This window comes from Grampus griseus (assembly GCF_964374135.1).
Source record: "Grampus griseus genome assembly, chromosome: 11".
Taxonomy (NCBI): Eukaryota; Metazoa; Chordata; class Mammalia; order Artiodactyla; family Delphinidae; genus Grampus; species Grampus griseus.
The window spans coordinates 32,287,045-32,308,518 of record NC_139005.1 but is presented as its reverse complement, the minus strand read 5'-3'; the positions used below and the strand labels follow the sequence as shown (position 1 = coordinate 32,308,518).

The window sequence follows — 21,474 nt, the reverse complement described above, 5'->3', positions numbered from 1 at the left end:
GACTACCATATGATCCAGCAATCCCACTACTGGATATACATCAAAAAAATTGAAAATAGGATACTGAAGAGTGAACATCTGTACCCACATGTTCACTTCAGCATTACTCACAATAGCCAAGATATGGAAACAATCTAAGTGTCCATCAACAGATGACTGGATAAAGAACATATAATGCGCACACACACACACACACACACACACACACACACACACACACACACAGGAATATTATTCAGCTATGAAAAAGAAAAAATGTGCCATTTGTGACAACGTGGATGAACCTCAAGGGCATTATGCTAAGTGAAATAGGCCAAAGGCAAATACTGCATGGTATCACTTATTTATGGAATATTTTTTTAAAAAGTCAAACTCATAGAAACAGAGTAGAAAACAGATTATCTTTTATATGACTAACAAATTTTTGTTAACTAATGATTTCTTTTCTAAATATGATTTCATAAAGAAAATTTATTTTCTTTTACTTCATTATGACAGATTATGTAAGTATAATATTGAATTACCTAATTTTACCAAAAAAATCCCTTTAAAATTTAATTTAAAATTATATATATTTTCCAACTATACAGTGCTAAATTTTATCCTAATCTATATCATGAAATATAATCATTTCCCTATAAAGTGAGCAGAATAGTCAATTGCTCATTTAAATTGCTCATTTAATCTCATGAGTTGGAGATTTATTTCTACATCTTTGATAGCAAGATAGAATTATATAAAATATTTTAAACATAATGATAATGTCTCTTCTTTGGGGCACTTTTTATTTGAAGATAATAATGAATCACCTGTGAGATGCTGATTATTAAAGGAGTGATAAGTTTCATAAGAACACTATTAACTGCTTAAGAAAGAAGAGGGAAGCTGATTAAAGGAACTGTCCATACAGCCATTGGACTGTGATGTGGCCACAGTAATTCATAGGTTAAGAGGATCAAATCCACCCAACACATGCTAGCTGCCCTTTGCTCTTCTGTGATGCTTTCTCAAGGCAGTAGGAAAAACAAAATTTTAGAAAAAAATGGAGAAATATGTATAAAATTCTGTAAAAGCACCAGAATCTACAAGGAGTACAACAGCACATATTCTACAAAAGCACAACTTTATAAAAGTTGCCTTAAATAGCTCCGAACAACAAGCTTAGTTTGTTGTTCCTTAAGATTCCTCAGAAAAGCTCACAGCTGGGGCTACTGTTAGTTATTCTAAGCAGCTCTCATCAGGAGAACTTCAAAGAGTCTCCACAGCCATCCGCAGTGCTCTAGGAAGCTCCAAAGTCTGTCTGTTTACCAAACCATTTACAAGGTTTGGAAACATTGATAACACCTTTCATCTTTTCAGTTCCTCTGTGGTTAATCATGTTTTTGTTCGATTCCATGTTCAGTCCAGTACCATTTTCTGCAAATCTGCTTTGTAGGCAAGCATGTGAATTTAGTAAGTTTTACCAGTGTTCTTCAAGTTCAATGACAAAAAATCTGAAGGCAAACATACACACCTTCAGATCCAATTCAAGCATTTACATAAACAGAATTTGAAACATTGTGTTGCAGACTTGAGTTTTTTCCTATTTACAGGCTAGACAAAACAGTCTAGAAAAATAAAACTGCTTCAATCCATTTACACTAGATTTTAGGGATTTTAAAACTTAAGAAACAGTGAATCTTTCAACTTCTGATTGACCTTGTGATAAAGATGCAAAGAGAAGGAACAGGGTGTAACAGGGATAGCCTTCAGGGGCTGCCCACCTGGCACCTGAAAAATCGTTAGATCTAGACCATAATGCCAAAAATTTTGAGCTTGAGGTCTATCCATTCATTTATTCCATAATTCAAAGATAAATAACAGAGAAACTTTGGTTTACCAGACACAATGCTGAGAGCAGGAAGGGTGCTAGAACTATTAAGTCCAATAAAATTCTAAACCACTTTTAAGAAATCCATACATTTGTCAGGGAAGAACACCAAACAATAAATAAACAGCAAAGCTTATGAAGAGTGCTACGAAAGTGAGAGGTATAAAAATCTACTGGCAATGAAGAGAAGAAAATAATTCCCCTCAGTGAATTGTGAAGGGCTTCAAGGAGTGGAGGATTCTTGAGGATACTCAGAAATTTGCCAGGGAAAGAAGAGATGTGGAGTGGGGGGAAGGCCAGAATACCAAGTAAAAGGGAAAGAAGGAATAAAGGCAGAGAGACCTGAAAAAAGGGGAGGAGTTTCATGTGACTACAGTAGCGAGTCTAAGAAAGAAAATTGAAAAATATTTTGAAGGTCCTTTTTTGCTTCACTGATAAATTAGAATTTTACCCTATTGACAATAGAATGATAATGAAGGGGCTGCAGCAAAGGAGTAAAAAAAATAACAGCTCTGCCAGTAGTAAGTAAGTTGAGCTGACGTGGTAGAGACTGGATGAGGGCAAAGTTTACTCAAGAAGCTACTGTGCTTGTCCAGGTGGAAATGATAAACACTTGAGAATCATAATGGCATTATCTCTGGGTTAATTTCAGATATCCTGAGTAGCACAAACATTTATCATTCAAAATTTGCAAATATTTTCTCGAATTCCATTGTTTGTCTTTTCATTTTGTTTATGGTTTCCTTTGTTGTGCAAAAAGATGCCCAGCCTTTATTTAAAAGAGACTCATTTGCTAATTTTAAAATGTTGGTCTGAGTGGCAGAGACCTGCTGGGATACTATCCAGGGGCAGAGGCTGTGGGTGCCGTCTTTCTGCCTCACTAAAGCCGGCAGTTGCCATCTTTTTTTCTTTTCGTTTCGAGCAGGTGCCATCTTTATACTGAAGACAGCAGGAGCCATCTTTTTTTTTTCTTTTTTTCAGAGGGTGCCATTTTTGTACTGTCCTTCTGAAACACACCAGGGTGCCCGTAACTCCTGAAGGAAAGCTTCTACACATGTTTGGTGCCCCAGTTTTTATATCAGGTACCCTAGTTTTTGTGGCTATCATCCAGAGAACACCTCTTGATTGCCTGGCTCTAGAGACTGGGGGAGCCTTGTGTTCCTGGGTCCCATGGGACTGTAACAATTGGAGAGACAGTTCTTGGCAAGCTGCCATTCCCAGGGCACTGCACAGATAGCAGACTGAAATGTGCCCAGTCTTTCTGAGAAAGAGGCCTAGTTGTGTATCCAGAAGTTTGGCCTGTGAGGCAGGCTTCTGGTTTGGCATACTTAAAGGGGCCAACAGAGATGCTGTCAGGGAACTGATGCTGCGGATATAATCTTTGCACTCTCCCTCTGCTTCATTCCTGTTCACTGGTATCTTCCAGAAAGGGGCTTATATCCTTGTGTGGTGCCTTGATTTTTGCAGCTGCTGCCAAATGACACCTATACATCACCTGAAACTGATGGCCAGCAGACTTTACACTTGTCGTCCGACAGGACTGTATATATTTGTGTACTCTCAAAACTGCTGCCTGAGGGTCTGGCTTCCAATCAGCCTGAATCTAGTTGATGACTGAGAGCCTCCCCTTTGGGACAATAACTGGTCTTGGCACACCCGCAACACTGGCAGCTATTAAAAATAAAATAGGATGCTTGGACAATCACAAAGGTTTGGGAGACAGCCAAGAGCTAGAGCAAAGTTGAACACTAAGGTTTGTCTACACAAGGCCGACACTTCAAAAATGGGAGAGGTGGCTGTTTCATCTAATGCATAGAAACTAACACAGAGAATCAAGCAAAATGAAGAAAGAGAGAATGAAAGAATAAGATAAAACCTAAAAAAAAAAAAACCCTTAATGAAACAGACATAAGTAACTTACTAGATAAAGAGTTCAAAGTAATGATCATAAAGACACTTAGCAAACTTGGGAGCAGACTGGATGGAACACAGTGAAAAATTCACAAAAAGATAAAAAAATAGAAAATACAAGTACTAAAAAGAACTGAAGAATACCATAAGTGAACTGAAAAATACACTAGAAGGTTCAACAGCAGACCAGATAAAGCAGAAGAAGAAAATCAATGAACTTGAAGACAGGACAAAGAAACTCACCCAATCAGAGAAGCAAGAAGGAAAAAGAATGAAAGAAAGTGAAGATAGTTTAAGGGACCTATGGGACAACAGCAAGTGAAATGACATTTGCATTATAGGAGTCCCAGGAGGAGAAGAGAGAGAAAGGAGCAGAACACTTATTGGATGAAATCATGGCTGAAAACTTCCCTAATCTGGTGAAGAAGCAGACATTCAGATCCAGGAAACCCAGATGGTACCAAATAAGATGAACCCCAACAGACTTACACCAAGAAACATAATTAAAAATGTCGAAGGTTAAGGACAACCAGAGAATCTTAAAAGCAGCAAGAGAAAACCAATTTGTTGCACACACAAGACTATCAGCAGATTTTTCTGCAGAAAGTTTGCAGGCCAGAAGGGAGTCATGTGATATATTAAAAGTGCTGAAAGAAAAAATACTTCAAACCAAGAATACTCTACCCAACAAAATTATCAATCAGAATTAAAGGAGAAATAAATAGCTTTACAGATAAGCAAAAGCTAAATGAGTTTGTCACCATTAAACTGGCATTACAGGAAATGTTAAAGTGACTTCTTTAAACTGAAAGAAAAAGGTGTTAATTAGTAACAAGAAAAAATATGAAAATATAAATCTCACTGGTAAAGGTAAATATATAGTAAAGATAGTGAATTAATCACTTATAAAACTAGTATAAAGGTTAAAATACAAAGTACTAAAAATAACTATAATTATATATGATAATTTGTTAAGGAATTCACCAGAGAAAAAGATGTAAGATGTGACATAAAAAATATAAAACATGGGTGGGGGGAGTGTAAAAATATAGAACTTTAGAATGCATTCAAACTCAACTTTTTATCAACTTAAAATAAACAGTTGTAAATATAAATTGTTATATTTAAGCTTCATGGTAACCACAAAGGAAAAAGCTATTGTAAATTCACAAAAGATAATTAGAAAGGAATCTAAGTATATCACTAAAGAAAGTCATCAAACCACAAAGGAAGAGAGCAAGAGAAGAAAAAAGGAACAGAGGAACTACAAAACAGCCAGAAAACAATTAAGAAAATGGAAATAGGTACATAACTATCAATAATTACTTTAAATGTAAATGAACTAGATTCTCCAATCAAAGACACAGAGTGGTTAAATGAATAAAAACACAAGACTCACCCTGTGATAAACCATAATGGAAAAAAATATGAAAATGAATGTGTGTGTGTGTATATATTATTTATATATAACTGAATCACTTTGCTGTGCAGTAGAAATTAATACAACTTTGTAAATCAACTATACTTCAATAAAATAAAAATTTAAAAAAGACTCATCTGTATCCTGCCTACAAGAGACTCACTTCACACTTAAGGACACACAAACTAAAACTGAAGGAATGGAAAAAGATATTCCATGCAAATGGAAACCAAAAGAAAGCTAAGGTAGTTATACTTATATCAGACAAAATATACTTTAAAATAAAAGACAAAGAAAGGCATTACATAATGAAAAAGGGGTCAATCACACAAAGAGGATTAAATATTTGTAAATATTTATGCACCTAACATAGAAACATCTAAATATATAAAGCAAATATTAACAAACCTAAAGAAAGAAAATAATAATAGGCAACTTTAATACCCCACTTACAACAATGGATAGATCATCCAGACAGAAAATCAATAAGGAAACATTGGCCTTAAGTGGCACATTAGATCAGATGAACTTAACAGATCTACACAGAACAGTACATCCAAAAGCAGCAGAATAGCCATTCTCTCAAGTGCACATGGAACATTCTCCAGGATAGATCACATTGGGCCACACAATAAGTCTTAACTAACTTAAGAAGACTGAAATCACATCAAGGATCTTTTTTCACCAAAATGGTATTGAAGTAGAAACCAATTACAAGAAGAAAACTGAAATTTCACAAATATGTGTAAATTACAAAACAAGCTACTGAACAACCAATGGGTCAACAAAGAAATCAAAAGAGAAATTTAAAAAAAATATCTTGAGACAAATGAAAATGGAAATACAACATACCAAAACTTATGGGATGCAGCAAAAGTAGTTTTAAAAATGAAGGTCATAGCAATAAATGCCATCTCAAGAAAGAATAAATATCTTAAATAGACAACCTAACTTTACAACTCAAGAAACTAGAAAAAGAACAAAATTTAGCAGAAGGAAAGAAATAACAAAAATCAGAGCAGAAATAAATAAAATAGAGAGCAAAAAGACAATATAAAATATCAATGAAACAAAAAATTAGTTCTTGAAAAGTTAAAATTGAGAGGACTCAAATATAAAAAATCAGAAATGAAAGAGGTGACATTACAACTGATACCACAGAAAAACAAAGTATTATAAGGGACTACTATGGACAATTATATACCAACAAACTGGATAACCTAGAAGTCATGGATAAATTCCTAGAAATACAACCATCCAAGACTGAATCACAAATAAATGGAGCATCTGAGCAGACTGATTACCAGTAAGGAGATTGAATCAGTAATCAAAAACCTCCCAACAAACAAAAGTCCAGGACCAGGTTGCTTCACTGGTGAATTCTAACAAATGTTCAAAGAAAAATTAATACTAATTTTTCTCAAACTCTTCCAAAACACAGAAGTGGAGGGAACACTTCTAAACTCATTTCATGAGGACAATATTACCCTGATACTAAAACCAGACAAAGATACCAAAAGAAAGGAAAATTATAGGCTAATATCCCTGATAAACACAGATCTAAAAATCCTCAACAAAATATTTGCAAACTGAATTCAACAATACATTAAAAGGATCATACACCATAATCAAGTGGGACTTAATTCCAGAGGTGCAAGGATGATTCAGTATCCACAAGTCAATCAATGTGATGAACCACTTTAACAAAATGAAGGATAAAAGCATATGATCAGCTCAGTAAATGCAGAAAAAACATTTGACAAAATGTAAACATTTTATTTATGATAAAAGCTCTCAAGCAAGTAGGTACAGAGGGAACCTAACTCAACATAATAAATATCACATATGACAGTTCCACAGCTAATGGCATATTCAATGGTAAAAAGAGGAAAGCTTTTCTTCTAAGATCAGGAACAAGACAAAGATGCCCACTCTCACCACTATTGTACAACATAGTATTGGAAGATTTAATCAGACAGCAATCAGACAAGAAAATTAAATAAAAAGGATGCAAATTGGAAAGAAAAAAGTAAAACTTTCACTATATTCAGATGACATAATTTTATACAGTCATCTTTTGGTATCCATGCGGAATTGGTTCTAGGCTCCAGCCCTCACCAAAATCTGTGAATGCTCAACTCCCATATATAAAATGGCATGGTATTTTCATGTAAACTATGTACATTCTCCCATATATATAAATCATCTCTAGATTACTTACAATACCTAATACAATGTAAATGCTATGTAAATAATTCTAAGTATGATGTAATGCTATGTAAATAGTTGCGGGTGCATGACAAATTTAAGTTTTGCTTTTTGGAACTTTCTTTTTTTTTTTTTTACTTTCAATCCACGGTTGAATCTGCAGATACAGAACTGGTGTATACAGACAGTCAATTGTATATAGAAAATTCTAAAGACACCACCAAAAATTGTTAGAACTAATAAATAAATTCAGTAAAGTTGCAGGATACAAAATCAATACACAGAAATCAGTTGCATTTCTACACAGTATTAATGAACTATCTGAAAGACAAATGAAGAAAACAATCCTGTTTACAATTGCATCAAAAATAATAAAATACCTAGAAATAAATTTAACTGAACAAGTGAAAGGCCTGTACACTGAAAACTATAGGACTTTGAGGAAAGAAATTGAAGAACACAAATAAATGGAAAGATATTCTGTGTTCATGGATTGGGAGAATTACTGTTGTTAAAATGTCCATACTACCCAAAGCAATCTACAGATTCAAACAGCATTTTTCAGAGAAAAAGAAAAATCAATCCTAAAATTTGTATGGAATCACAAAAGACCTCAAATAGCCGAAGTAATCTTAAGTGATCTTAACCTTTGCTTGAGCAAAGGTGAAGGCATCACACTCTCTGATTAAAAACTCTATTACAAAGCTATAGTAATCAAAACAGTATGGTACTGATATAAAAAACAGTCACATTGATTAACAGAATAGAAAGCCCAGAAATAAACCCATACATATATATAATCAATTACTGTACAACAAAGGAGCTAAGAATATACAATGGGAAAAGGACAGTCTCTTCAGTAAATGGTTCTGGGAAAACTGGACAGCCACATGCAAAAGTATCAAATCAGACCACTGTCTTACACTATACACAAAGATTAATGCAAAATGGATTAAAGACTTGAATGTAAAATCTTAAAAACCATAAAACTCCAAGAAGAAAACATAGGCAATATGGTTCTTGATGCTGGTCTTGGCAACAATTTTGGGGGGATTTGACACCAAAAGCAAAGGGAATAAAAGTGAAAATAAACAAATGGGAATACATCAAACTAAAAAGCTTCTGAACAGCAAAGGAGAAAAAGCAAAAAGGCAACTTACTGAATGGGAGAAAATGTTTGCAAATCATATACTTGATAAGGGGTTAATATCCAAAACATATATAGAATGCCTACAACTCAGCTAAAAATCAAACAATCTGATTAAAATATGGGCAGAGGAAGTAAACACATATTTTTTTAAGAAGACATACAGATAGCCAATAAGTACATGAAAAGATGCTCAACATCACTAAACAACAGGGAAATGTAAATCAAAACCACAATGAGATATCACCTCACATCTGTTAGAATAACTATTATCAGAAAGACAAGAGATAACAAATGTTGGCCAAAATGTAGAGGAAAGTGAACCCTTGTGCACTATTGATGGGAGCGTAAATGGTGCAGTCACTATGAAAAACATTATGAAGTTTCCTTAAAAAATTAAAAATAGAACTACCATATGATCCAAAAATTCCACTTCTGGGTATTTATCCAAAGAAAATAAAAACACTAATTCAAAAAGATGTATGCACCACCATGTTTACTGCAGCATTATTTACAATGGCCAAGATATGTAAACAACATATATGTCCATGGATATATGAATGGATAAAGAAACTGTGATATATATATATATATATATATATATATATATATATATATATATATATATATATATATCAGCTAAGTGAAATAAGTCAGACAGAGAAAAACAGATACAATAGGATCTAACTGATATGTAGAATCTGAAAAAAAAAACCTCATAGATACAGCGAACAGCTTGTTCAGTGGTTCTCAAAGCTGGGGGTGAGGGGTAGAGGAAATGGGTGAAGGGAGTCTAAAGGTACAAACTTCCAGTTATAAAATAAATACATCATGGGGATGTAATGTACAGCATGGTGACTATAGTTATAATACTGTGTTGCATATTCGAAAGCTGCTAAGAGAGTAGATCTTATAACTTCTCATCACAGGAAAAAATTCTATAACTGTATGGTGATGATTTCAACTAGACTTATTGTGGTGATCGTTTTACAATATATACAAAATATCAAATCACTGTCATATGCCTGAAACTAATATAATGTTGTATGTCAATTATACCTAATAAAAATCACCTAAATAAAAATAAATGTTATAAGTGCTCTGTTGAGGATTTTTGTAGCAGGGAACAAAAGGGGAAAGGGGAGCCACAGTTAGACCTACTGACAGGGACATCACATGCAGTTATGTAGTGCGCAAACTGCATAGTCATATGTGGTGACCCTGTTTACTTTCTCAGAAGCTTAGTACTCAAAAAAAAAGAAATCAAAGTTCATATCTTATAAATTTAAAACAGATAAAGCAATGCTTAACACACTAAATCTCAAGGTTTTAAAGACCTTTCCAGCCTTTCTTTTGTAAGCTAAAATAAAACTACATTTTAAACAAAACTGTATTTATCAATAATGGAAACTCAGTGGAGTGACAAAATACTATGATTAACTGGATGGAAAATTTGAGGGACTAGCTATTGTTACCCTCATAGTTATAAGCACAAAACTGGGAATAAGAAAAATTGAGAAACGTTTGTGAGATAACCCAGTTCAAATTCAAGGCCGAGACCCAAGTTCAAGGCCTGCACCTCCTCCTGAAACCACATTGCTATGTTACATCCACAGATTCTACTCTTTTACTAACCCCTTATCATGTCTCAAAATGAATTGAACTACCTGTAGGACAATGGGAAAACTAGAATAAATCCATAGTGTCATTCCACTCAGACAAGATGGTGATGTCCATTTACGCTCATAACAATTGAAAGAGTAGTTTCACATAAAGGCCTGCCTTGCCTTGTATAGACAGAAAACAGGACCTCTACACCACGGGCTACTTAAGAGCAGAGTCTTATTTCCACAACATAGGGTATGCCACCTGACATATATAGGCAGTTAGTAAAATACTTGTTGAATGACTGAATTAAATCATAAGTGTAAAGTTTTCTCCCACAGCCCTTTCTGCACCTGAGGTCCATATGACTGGGTGAAATGTACAACTTAAAACTTTCTACATTTACTCATTCAAACTGTGGTGCCTATGGAAATGGGAATGGTTGAAAGCTGGAGAGAGTGATCTGAATTCTTCAAAAAGAAAAATACAACTCCCCTTCCTCTCCCTGCATTGTCTATCTGCTTTGGAGAGCAAAACTACTTGCATAAGCTGAATGAGACACATCAGGCTCTGATAGCAGGTTCCAAGAATCTGCCCTGTGCCAGGCATTATGTGCACACAGTAAGTATGAATGGCATAGAAACTGAGGCACAGCTGGCTTATTCAAGGCCACACGTTTTAAAAGCCAGGACAGGAATTCCAGCCAGATCTCCTTGATTTCAGAATTCATGCTCTTACTGCACCACAGTACTTTTCAAGATACATTAAATTATACAATTTATATAATGACAATCATGTATTACAAATGTAATCATGATTACAAAACTCATTACAATGTACTTCTTTACTTGCATTAACAGGATTGCTTTCTTTCCTAATTCTTTCAATCAGTCAATGTTATTTGAACAGTTAAAATACACTTTAAAGATGTGTGAGGATAATATTTTATTGACAAATTCAGTGATATGTTTGAATTAAATAGCAATTTGTCAAAAATTCTAATTGCCCACCAGATTTACAAGTGACCTACAAAACTTGTAAATGCTTCTAATGCATAAACAAATTAGCATGGCTGCTTTATGAAGTGGTAAATTACACTGCGCCATCAGGCACATAGAGGGGTGCCACATTGAAGAACTGATTCAAAAGCATTCCTGAATGTTTAGGTCTGATCTGCATTTAAATTTCCTCTGTTAATAGCTACAACAAAACTATGCAGAGTCTTGGGCAAATAAACATGATAACCACCAAAGATTGACACTTTAGTGGAGGAGAAAGTAGTGATAGAGAATGCAGAATGTCTACCATTACAGAACTAAAAGAAATTGTAGTTGGCAGTCTGGAATAGTTAAGAAGTTCTTGTAGAGATATTTGTAAAGTTCTTTCTGCTAGTACTAAACTCAGTACTTTCTAGAAAGTGCTACAGTGACATTATTCCATGTGGGAATTGTTTCTAAAGTAAATGGAAATGTCTTGTGTGTTGCATTTCATAATGAATTTCGAACTAAATAAATAGAATAGATTTTAATGTATACACTAAAGAAAACTCTGCTTTCTGCTTCAAACTGTTCTTCTCAAAGACTTCACAGCACTCCATCCCAACTCCCTGGTCTCCAGAAGCTGAAAGAAGGATGGACTTTCCTGTCACAGTCACAGGGCGTTGGTAGGAACTCAGGAAGGGGGTTGGGGGAGGGAGAAGAAAATGTGAACAAAGAGCCATGAATGACTATCCTCCCCTCTATTCACTTTCTCACTTAGGGGTTATAGTTGTGTAGCCCACTATCAGCATCACAGAAATAATAATAGAGGAATAGTTGCTGACGGCAGCAGTGAACTTTGACTCTCAACTCCCTCCCACATACCCCTCAGGCATCCTAACATGATGATAAGGACTGTAATGGTATTGCCTGCATAAAATTGTTTCAAAGCCTCTGATAGTATCAAGGATCTTCTGTGGTCCTTTGAGCCTTGAAAGGGCGAAAAACAGCTTGTAAAAGATGCTTTTATTCAGATGTAGACTCTGGTGAATTCCTGGTCTATGTGAACTTCTGTGATGTTTCAAAATGTCTTTAACAACATCTGTCTTTTCAGTCTCCGGTGATACTTTGACACCTAATGTAACTGAACTATCACAACTGATGTCTTTTCTGAATCTACACACATAAATATTTTAACAAATGTGGACGTGTAAACATCTTGAAACTGGTAAACATGACTGCTCATGGAGACTGGCTCCAAAAATAAATTTGCCTTGTATTATGTGAAAAATATGACATGGGTTTACCTCATGACTATGATTTTTTGCTTTTATAATTCTTGAGTTCACCTTCAGTAGAATGTGCAATACTAAAAAGCAATACTTTTGGAGTATTTGTCTTCTGTTAAATTTTAACAAAATTGTTATAGCTAATATTTTTATTAGGGTTATTAAAATTTCTTTAAGTATTAGTAGAACCAAACTTTTAACATATCTATTTCCTCCTTTAAATGAGTGATTTATGAAAATTTATTTTATAAATTTATTTCATAAACGCTGTAATGAGTGTTTTAAGCAATTAACTACACAAAATATTTTTAGTATATCTTGATTTAAGTAAAAAATAAATTATCTAACAGTTTCTATTTTTTATTTAAGTTACATATCACTGAATTCAAGGCATTTAGTAATGTGTCAGACTGTGGGAGTTAAGTCACATGGGTAGTTCATAATATATGACCTATTTGTGTACTTTATTCTGCAAACAAATTTATTTGTTGCACTAGGTTTAAATCAGCAAGGCCATTTGAAATTCAAAAACTGAAAAAAAAAAAAACAGTCCATCAAATTAGCTCACTAAACAAATCACTGAGAACAAAAAAATGGAAAAGAAATTCCTCTAATATAAAATCTGTTTTTCTGTCTCTGCATATTTTAAATTAATCAATATATTTCTTATCAGTTTCCCATTATTATAAACTCTGTAAAGTTGACTGGTACCATAATGGTAGATGAACTAAAATAATTGACAAGAATCAAATATTTCTTACTTTAATTGGTACATAGGGATATTTACACATATATATGCATAAGAACAAGCATGCTTATTTACATATGTACATGAAATAAGGTCACACAAATATCTATCACTTTAAAAAAGTTGATGGCATCACTGAACAACTAAATATAAGAGATTTATTTCTAATAATCTTCCTTGCAAAATATTTTATGCTGTTTAACAGGCAACATTCCAGAAATATGTATACCACCTAACTCATTTCTTAACTGCAAATGTGGTCACATGAATTCATTACAGAGCTATAATAAAAATATGCATAATACCAATTTACCCTTGCATAAAGGATACATTGATAAATCTCTATCACTGAAGCAAATTTCAAGCTCTTGTCATTAGCAGCTAATATATGCACATCAAGGTGAAATAATAATACTGCAGCTGGTTATAAATTATAATTTAGATTTCCATGGTTGATCTCTTTGCTCTGTATCTTATATTATTTAAATAAGGTTATTTTGACATATATTTGTAACAGTATTAGATATAAAGACGCACTTGATTAATCAACCATAGTTTTTATAAAAGTACATCTATACATGAACAAAACCAGTAAATTTTTAAAAAATATGTTATATCACAATATAAAAGACAAACTCTTCTTCCTCGTTTTCCATGCAACATTAAGGAAGCATACATAACATTGTTACCTAGCTGGAATAAATTATTTTTAAATCCCCAGTATGTGTTTCTGTTATGAGTATATGTGAGTGTGTGTGTTAGCTGAATATACATATCCAGTTCCATCAGCCCTTCTAATAGTAGCATATGTAGGCATTTGTTTTCCATTTAACTGGAAAAACCAAAATGCTAGCAATAAGGCAGAAAGTAAAAAGAACAATTTTTTGTTTAAGTTATCTTGTCCTTTATAGTACTGCACAAACATGAGTAGAAACAGAAAAATTCTAACTTTAGAAACTGTAGCATGTAAATGTTTCCACCAGGCAAATTGTCACGACAAACTGGATAGCATCAGTGAAAGTAGCTCCATACTTTCTTGGCTACAAAACTGGAAAGAGAAAACCTTGATGCAAGAGACCTCTTCAGATAAAAACCACAATTTCTCAGCCAAAGGCGACTCCTCTCTCTTCCCCAAAGTGCCTAATCAGCTAATTTTTAAATGTTATGAGTCAACAACAAATGATAGGCTCTTCTCTACTCTTCACTCTCATTCTAGGTCAAATTATTCAAAATTCAACTTTTTTAATGCACAAATGATAAATGAACATCTAAAACTTTATTCAAAGTTTAATAAAGAAAAACAGTCTCCATCCAGATAGTTTATATAGACATTCAGAAAGGTAGTGCAAATGATTATATAATCTAGAAAGAACAGAAATTTTCCAAAAGAATAGTGGAGTCAAGTATACCTTCCAAATTTCTATTTATGTCTTTACTAATACATTGGAAATAACTCCATTGACAAAGCTAACCTAATTTTCAGTTACGCCAAATAATACTATCTCAACCAGTTAAAATTTGAAAAGCACTGAGGCGGTAAATGGCAGTGACCCAAAATTCTATTATCACAGCTCAAGTTTCACTAACTTGTGAGTATTTACTTTGTCAACCCTAAATACAAACAATACAGCCACAATGTACATTAGAGAAAATGAAGAGTTCCCACCAAGTTTTTGCAATAGCTGCTTTTTTTTTTCATGTAAAAGATACATGAACAAGATAACCATATTAAACTAAGAAATGGTAAAAAGGGAATGTATAAATAATTCTACATATAACATACTAATTACAGGTTTAAAGATAGTAATATTTACTTGTCAAAAGTGTTCTTCAGCAGAGATTTATCATCCTTTTTTGAGATGTTATAACAAATCAATCCCTTAATAATCACACAATTATCTTTATAATTCATGGGGAAAAACAATTTATTAAAATGGAGATATTCATTAACACATTTGGAAATTCTGGGTGATTCACTCTTCTATTCCAATATCTAATAATAAAACAGGTTAGTTATACACTCTAGTTAGATATACACTCTAATAAGTACCACACCAAGGAAAAGCAATAAGTTTGGAAGTTTTAAATGTCCAAATATTTCTTCCACAGATCCTATTTGTGCTTTATTATTGTCTTACCTCAATGATTTTGTCATGAATCTCCAAGCCATCTGCTCTATCAGCAGGTCCATTTTCCAAAATCTTTGAAACATAAATTCCTTCCATTGGTGTTTCTTCTTGATTATCCTTTAAAAAATAAAACCTTTAGCAGTAAGAAAGATGTAAACAAAATTTTAAGTTGGATAAAAAACAATTTAGTAAATGTAACATTGACAAGCCTCTCTAAACATGCAATTCTCTTTCTTAGCTGGAGATTTGGTACTGAATTTTAACTTACTTAACACCAAATAGTCATTAATCAAGATGGCAGCTTTAATGAATGAACATCTTTGACAAGATTATCTAGTTACCTCATGTTTTTCAGTATACATAAAAGCTATGGGGAAAGGGCATGAACAATGATAACAATGGGCTTCTAAGTACTATTTATAAAACGTCTCATGTATAAAGAGGTATAGCAATTAAAAAGGGCTATAAGTTAAAGAAAACAAAAAGCATATCCAGCCTAACTATATAACTGGTTTGAAATGTGGTCATAGTTCTGAAAATATAACTTAGCCTCACGATGTGACAGATTTGGAAATATAGCTCTGACTGTATCTATTCACAGGGGAGACTAGGAGCTTACTCAAGTATAAAATCCCAAAAGATCAACTCCAAATTGTAGGAGAACCCATTCAAAGCTAATCTTCACACAGTTCCAGGTACAATGAGACTAATGATTAATTAAACCTCAAACACATAGCCAATATCATACATATAGGACATTTTAGCAAGTCACAGAAAACCAATTACCCTGCAAAACTTATTTAGGGAAAATGTCCAACATTCTATAATAATACACTGTATAATTTTAAATGTCATTTCGCTTTATAGCAAGTTAAACAAAATTATTTCTCCTTAATCAGCCTTCTTTAACATGAATTGTAAGAGGCTCTTAAAATTGTCTAGTGTCATCTAAATGTCAAACACCCTACTAGCATTTATAAAAATATTCCTTACGGGAAAAGAAAACAAAAATGATATGCTGAAAAGACTTTTATCTTTTCATAATAAATGGCAACTGTTCTAGAAACAGAATACAGCAGTCATTAGTTGCTAGGTTTTCGAAATGCTGAATACAAAGAGGAAATATGTCATTGCCATCCTGGCCTGAACACAGCATATGTCCAACAATGCTGACAGTTTCTGTGGCCAACGTCTGCAATGCAGGATGCAAAACTTTCATGGCAGCTGACTGGAAAGTGAAAGAACATGATTTTTTAAAAACTTCATCACCTTTCCTAGTTAGGATGAAAATTAAGTTGATGTACTATTTGAAGGATATGAAAGAACATTGCAACTACAGTATTTGGTATAAGTTTGTTAACTCATGCATTTTGAAAACAATTGGCATCAATGTAGAAAAAATTATTCAATTTAATAAAAAATTTGATTTGGGGAGCCAAAAATATATCAAATCAACTATCTTTTTTAGACATGGTATTACCTATGTAATTGTGAAAACAATTAGCCCTCATTTCAACTTATTTTAACTCTTCATTCATTCATTCAAGATATTTTATAAACTGCCTGGTCTGTGTTAGCATCTGAAAACTGACCAATTTGACATAATAAATAAGAGGTACAAGCAAGCAATATACCTGTCTAAGATTATCAAGTAGAAATTGCCTATATGTGTTATTGTGAAATAGGTTTATTTAAGAAATTTGCCAACAGGGCTGTATGATGTAGGTAAAATGTGAAATGTACTCTTTTTTTTTTTAAGTAGCAAAGTTTGTTAGCTGTTGTTTTATTTTTCTCAAAAAAATTCTCCATTTGTTCTGGAATATTTATACTGGAACATTTGCATTTTGATGACAAGCACTATTTTAAAGATTAAACCTTCTTTTTTTTGTTTGTTTTTTTTAACTTAAAATCCACAAATGAAAACTAAGTCTTCTATTATTTTAAGCAAAGAGTGAGTTATGCATTAACAGGGTGGGTTACCTGATTTGGTCGACCTCCTATAATATTGAATCCCAAAGTGTCATTTTCTCTTTCTAACACAATAGTGAATGGCTTATGCTCTCCATCCTAGAAGAAAAGGGATAAAATAACTGACTAGTTAAAAAATATAAAAAAAAAATGCTACAATAAAGGTGTTTTTTAACTGTAAATAAATTGATTTGAAAAAGAGAAAACCTTAAAATCTTAAAATTAAGGATGGCTGAATTTGGGAGGTTAATTTCTTCCTGAATTTACTTTGAAAGTATGTATTTGAAGGAACAACCATGCATGTGAGAAAAATAACTATTTTCAAAAATGACTAAATGGCTTTGCATGTTTATACATGCAGCTTTTATCCTAACTCAGCATCTGATTCTGACTCCACTGTAACTTAAACAGATTTCTGATTCGACCATGCAGGTATCCTTATTTTTTCCCTCCATTAGCCCATGGTAGGGCTCATCCCTCCAGATGAGTAAAATAAATTGTTAAAGAATCTAAGAATTATTTTATGTAATAATTTCACTTTGGAAAATCTTAAGGGATGCAAATAATAGTGAGCTATTTATAAATTTATTTCAACATTAATATTCACATTGCTACTGAAATACAGGATTTTGTAGGTTACAGTAATCGTAATTTTAAATGGTATTTTTATTTGGTTTTGCAGAATTTTAAAAAGAGAGGATTTATGCTAACTAAAGCAGTATGTATTGCTTTCCTGATGGCCAAATAACAGTTAAACAAACAGGAATTATATCTACAAACCTGCTTGTTAAAAAAGACCAATTTAAACGTAAGATGAAATAGTGCAAGGCTATATGAATTTTATTCATGGTTATTCATATTATTAACTATTCTAGGAAATTACATATTTGGCAATTACTTCAGAATGATAAATTTCCATAAACATCATCACCACTGCTACCATCATCACCACCTTTTCCCAGGAACTTTTCCCAGGCAGTGTGCACAGCAGCCCCTGCTGGTAGTGGGAAAACATTACTGAGCAGCACGGAGAAGCCTTTTGGTAAGCAGTCTGCAGATCATGGTCAGTTTTGCCTCACTTCTCAGAACCACAGCTTGACTTCTCAACTTGTTGCATGGACTTCTCTGTCATATAATCTAGCCTTGCTCCTTTCCACCAACCATTGCTTCCCCAGGACCTTGAACCCTGAACTGGTATTACAGACCATACTTCTGTGCTTCTCTCTGGTCCTCCCATTTTTGTAAATTTATGTGGATGTAAATATGAGAGAGAAAGAATCATAGAGAGCATCCAAACTTTTAATAAGTGTGTGCTTTCGTTTATCAGAGTAGAAACAGTTCAGCCTCTCACACTTCAATAATCCTTTTTAGGTTCAAGGACAGAAGCTTCTAAATTCGGTGCCTGAGTTGGAGGCTATGCAAAGCAGTTCCAAATGGGCATCACCCTGGGTTGCTCCTCCCCAGGAGGCTGGGGAATGAAAACAGCTCCTTGAACGGAGTGTATGTTCTGCTAAATCCCTGCTCACCATGGCAGCGGCCAACAATGTCAAACACTGTGCAGAAGTCCTTCAGAAGAGAAGGAACATCTTTATAAACAAGCCTCTTGTCACGAGCCGCTGCAAAGAGGCTTGTTTATTCCGTCAGAAAGCCGGCGGTCCATGAACACAGTTCAGGGCCAGCAACCTCGACAAAGAAGGGAAACATCCCGGGAGGTCACACGGCTAGTCTGAGCGCAGATAGATGTGAGCTCTCAGACTAGGTTCCCCAAGTCTCACACTCACCCACTCACGTTCCACTAATAATGAAATCTGGAAGCACTTAAGAACTATTTAGGGAAGGTCGGGGTGATGAAAAGAACCCTGCAGGTCTAAGAAATCCCATCTCTTAATTTCTTAACTCCAAGTTATCCTGGTTTCCCGTATCCCTGAGTCCCTGTACTGAGTACAAAGTGGCTGATATGGGTGGTTTGGTAGGGAAACTAAGTCATGCAGAGCCAAAGGTGTGGGAATGACACGTCCCGGGATGCTAGCCAGCGGGAGAGGGGAGGCAGGTTAGGAGAGGTCCTCGCTACCTGGCTTTCCTTCTCTAACTGGCTTCAGGCCGAGGCCGAAGGTACAAAAAATACGCAGAGAGGGTAGGCAGGAGAGTGAAAGATGGGAAGCAAGGGTCTGGGTGGGAAAAGGAGTTTTCCTAATTCCTCGTTCTCCGACGAAAAGTTGGAATTTAATCTGTTTAACTCTTTTCCAATCCCAATATAAGTGGAAAGGGGACAATCCTTGTAAACTGCAATACTAATACACTCGAAAGATAGTAATAGTATAGGATGATAGGATGATCAGGGCGATGGATGCTTCTTCCTACCACATAAAGAAGGATGTCACTTTGCGAAGGAATTCTGAAGTGCCAGAAAGAACCGTTCCCCTTTCCACCCCGATCGACCATTCCCCGGGTGCCGACCCCTCAGTACTTACCCGGCCGCGGCCGCCGCCCGGGTCCCTGGCGAAGTTGCGGACGTGAGCCATGTACTGAGTGAACTTCTTCTGGTACCTGCGGGCCGTGAGCAGCACCTCCCCCTGCAGCGCCCAGAGCTGCGCCAGCAGCGCCTTCTCGCGCCGCCTCCAGGACAGGACTTGAGGCCCTGGCGCCCGCCCGCTCCCGCCACGGACTCCCGGCGTCCCGCCGCGGCGGATCCCGGGCGCTGAGCCGCAGCTCCCCCGCGCGGACGCGTCCTCGCTGCCCCGGCCGCACGGCCCGGAGACGCAACCCCGGCGGCGGCGGCGGGCAGGGCCAAAGTCGCAGCGCTCGACGTGCGCCGCCAGCTCGCGCAGCCCGACCGAGTGGCCGCAGCCGCGGGCGCGGTGGTCGCACTGGGTGCGCAGCTTCTGGACGAGGCTGCGCAGAGGCAGCACCCGGTACAGATCGCCCGGCGCCAGGGGCTGGCAATGCAGCGGGCACCGGCGCCGCCGCGCCGCCCAGGGCAGCAGGCAGCGGGCGCAGAAGACGTGCCCGCACGGCGTGCACAGAGGCTCCTCCAGCACCTGGCCGCACAGCCTGCACTGGAAATCCGGGTCCACCGCTTCGGCGAAGCGCTCCAGGGCAAAGCCCATGGTAGGGATGGGGGAAAAGGGGGAGGGAACGAGGAGTCCACTTTCTCCGAACCCCTTGTCCCCCCACGAACTACCCCAGGGACAGTGCACCCGCTGCGATGGCTCGTCGGAGGGAAGGAGAAGGGTGAGGGATTGTGATCTCAGAGTTTGTTAGGCTTGAAGTTTTCTGGCTCCGACTAGGTCCCCTGACTCTGCCGTAATGATACGAATAGACGCCACCTCCAGTGGCCTCCCTCCCCCCCAACCCCCCACTCCCAACCTGCCCACTCCTTCGCTGCTCTGCAATTTATGTTCTTTCAAATTTTGTCTGCGGAGAGCTGAGGCCAGCTTACAGTGGTCCTTTGGAAAGCTGTGTGCCCGTTTGCCTGAACAGTGAGATTCAAGCAGTCCTTGGGCAGAGCTGGTAATGGGCACAGCGCGGGTGTTGAGACACAACACAACTCCAACAGAATGAAAGCTCCCTCCGGAAGAACAGGATATTTGTTCGGTTTTCCTCTGAATCATCGTCCCGCACTCAGTCGTTCTTCAATAAACGTGTTTGAAATCGATGCACTTCTGTTCTTTCAAATCAACTACAAAATCATCAGCTAAGTGTCTGCAACCGAAGGAAATCATTGTGAGGTATCTACAGAGCCCGGCTTCTCAAATCACGATCCAGAAATCGGGTGAGTGTAAGCGAGGCGGGATGATGACTGACAGCAAAGACCGGGAAAAGGCCCAGGTGCTCGCCTTAGGACACCACCCTCTTAGGGAGAACTTGAACCGCCCTTCAAGATCTCCTACGGCGGGAGGACGCTAGGATTCTGTTACCTGGCAGTCTGACTGCAGGTTCAATCGCCACACCATCCGTCTTCTACCTCCACAGGCATTTTACCTTTGGGAATGGGAATGTGATCATTTGGGCACCTGGAAATGAGAATTAAAGGAAATGATGTTGAAAGAAAGAAGTGAAATAATGGCAATAAAATAATGAACTGCTTGCCTCTATTTGTCTTGAATATACAATTTAGGTCAAACTGCCCCTCCCTCCAGTTTGACTCTTCAAAGTGTGTAGCAGCCAGGCCTTACAGAAAACATGCAGTAAGGGAACCCTCC

At 36.3% G+C, this 21,474-nt stretch overlaps 1 protein-coding gene across 1 annotated transcript in view; it reads right to left on the bottom strand.

Moving 5' to 3' along the window:
* PDZRN4 (PDZ domain containing ring finger 4) overlaps positions 1-20,379 on the bottom strand; it is a gene marked incomplete at its 5' end in the record, with an annotated part of 372,669 nt that extends 352,290 nt beyond the window's left edge. Inside the window, 3 exons of the mRNA XM_082666647.1 lie at positions 15,314-15,421; positions 17,285-17,371; positions 19,744-20,379. Coding sequence (XP_082522773.1) covers positions 15,314-15,421; positions 17,285-17,371; positions 19,744-20,379 — 831 coding nt within the window. The remainder of the gene's footprint in view (positions 1-15,313; positions 15,422-17,284; positions 17,372-19,743) is intronic.
* Between the last annotated feature and the right edge of the window lie 1,095 nt (positions 20,380-21,474).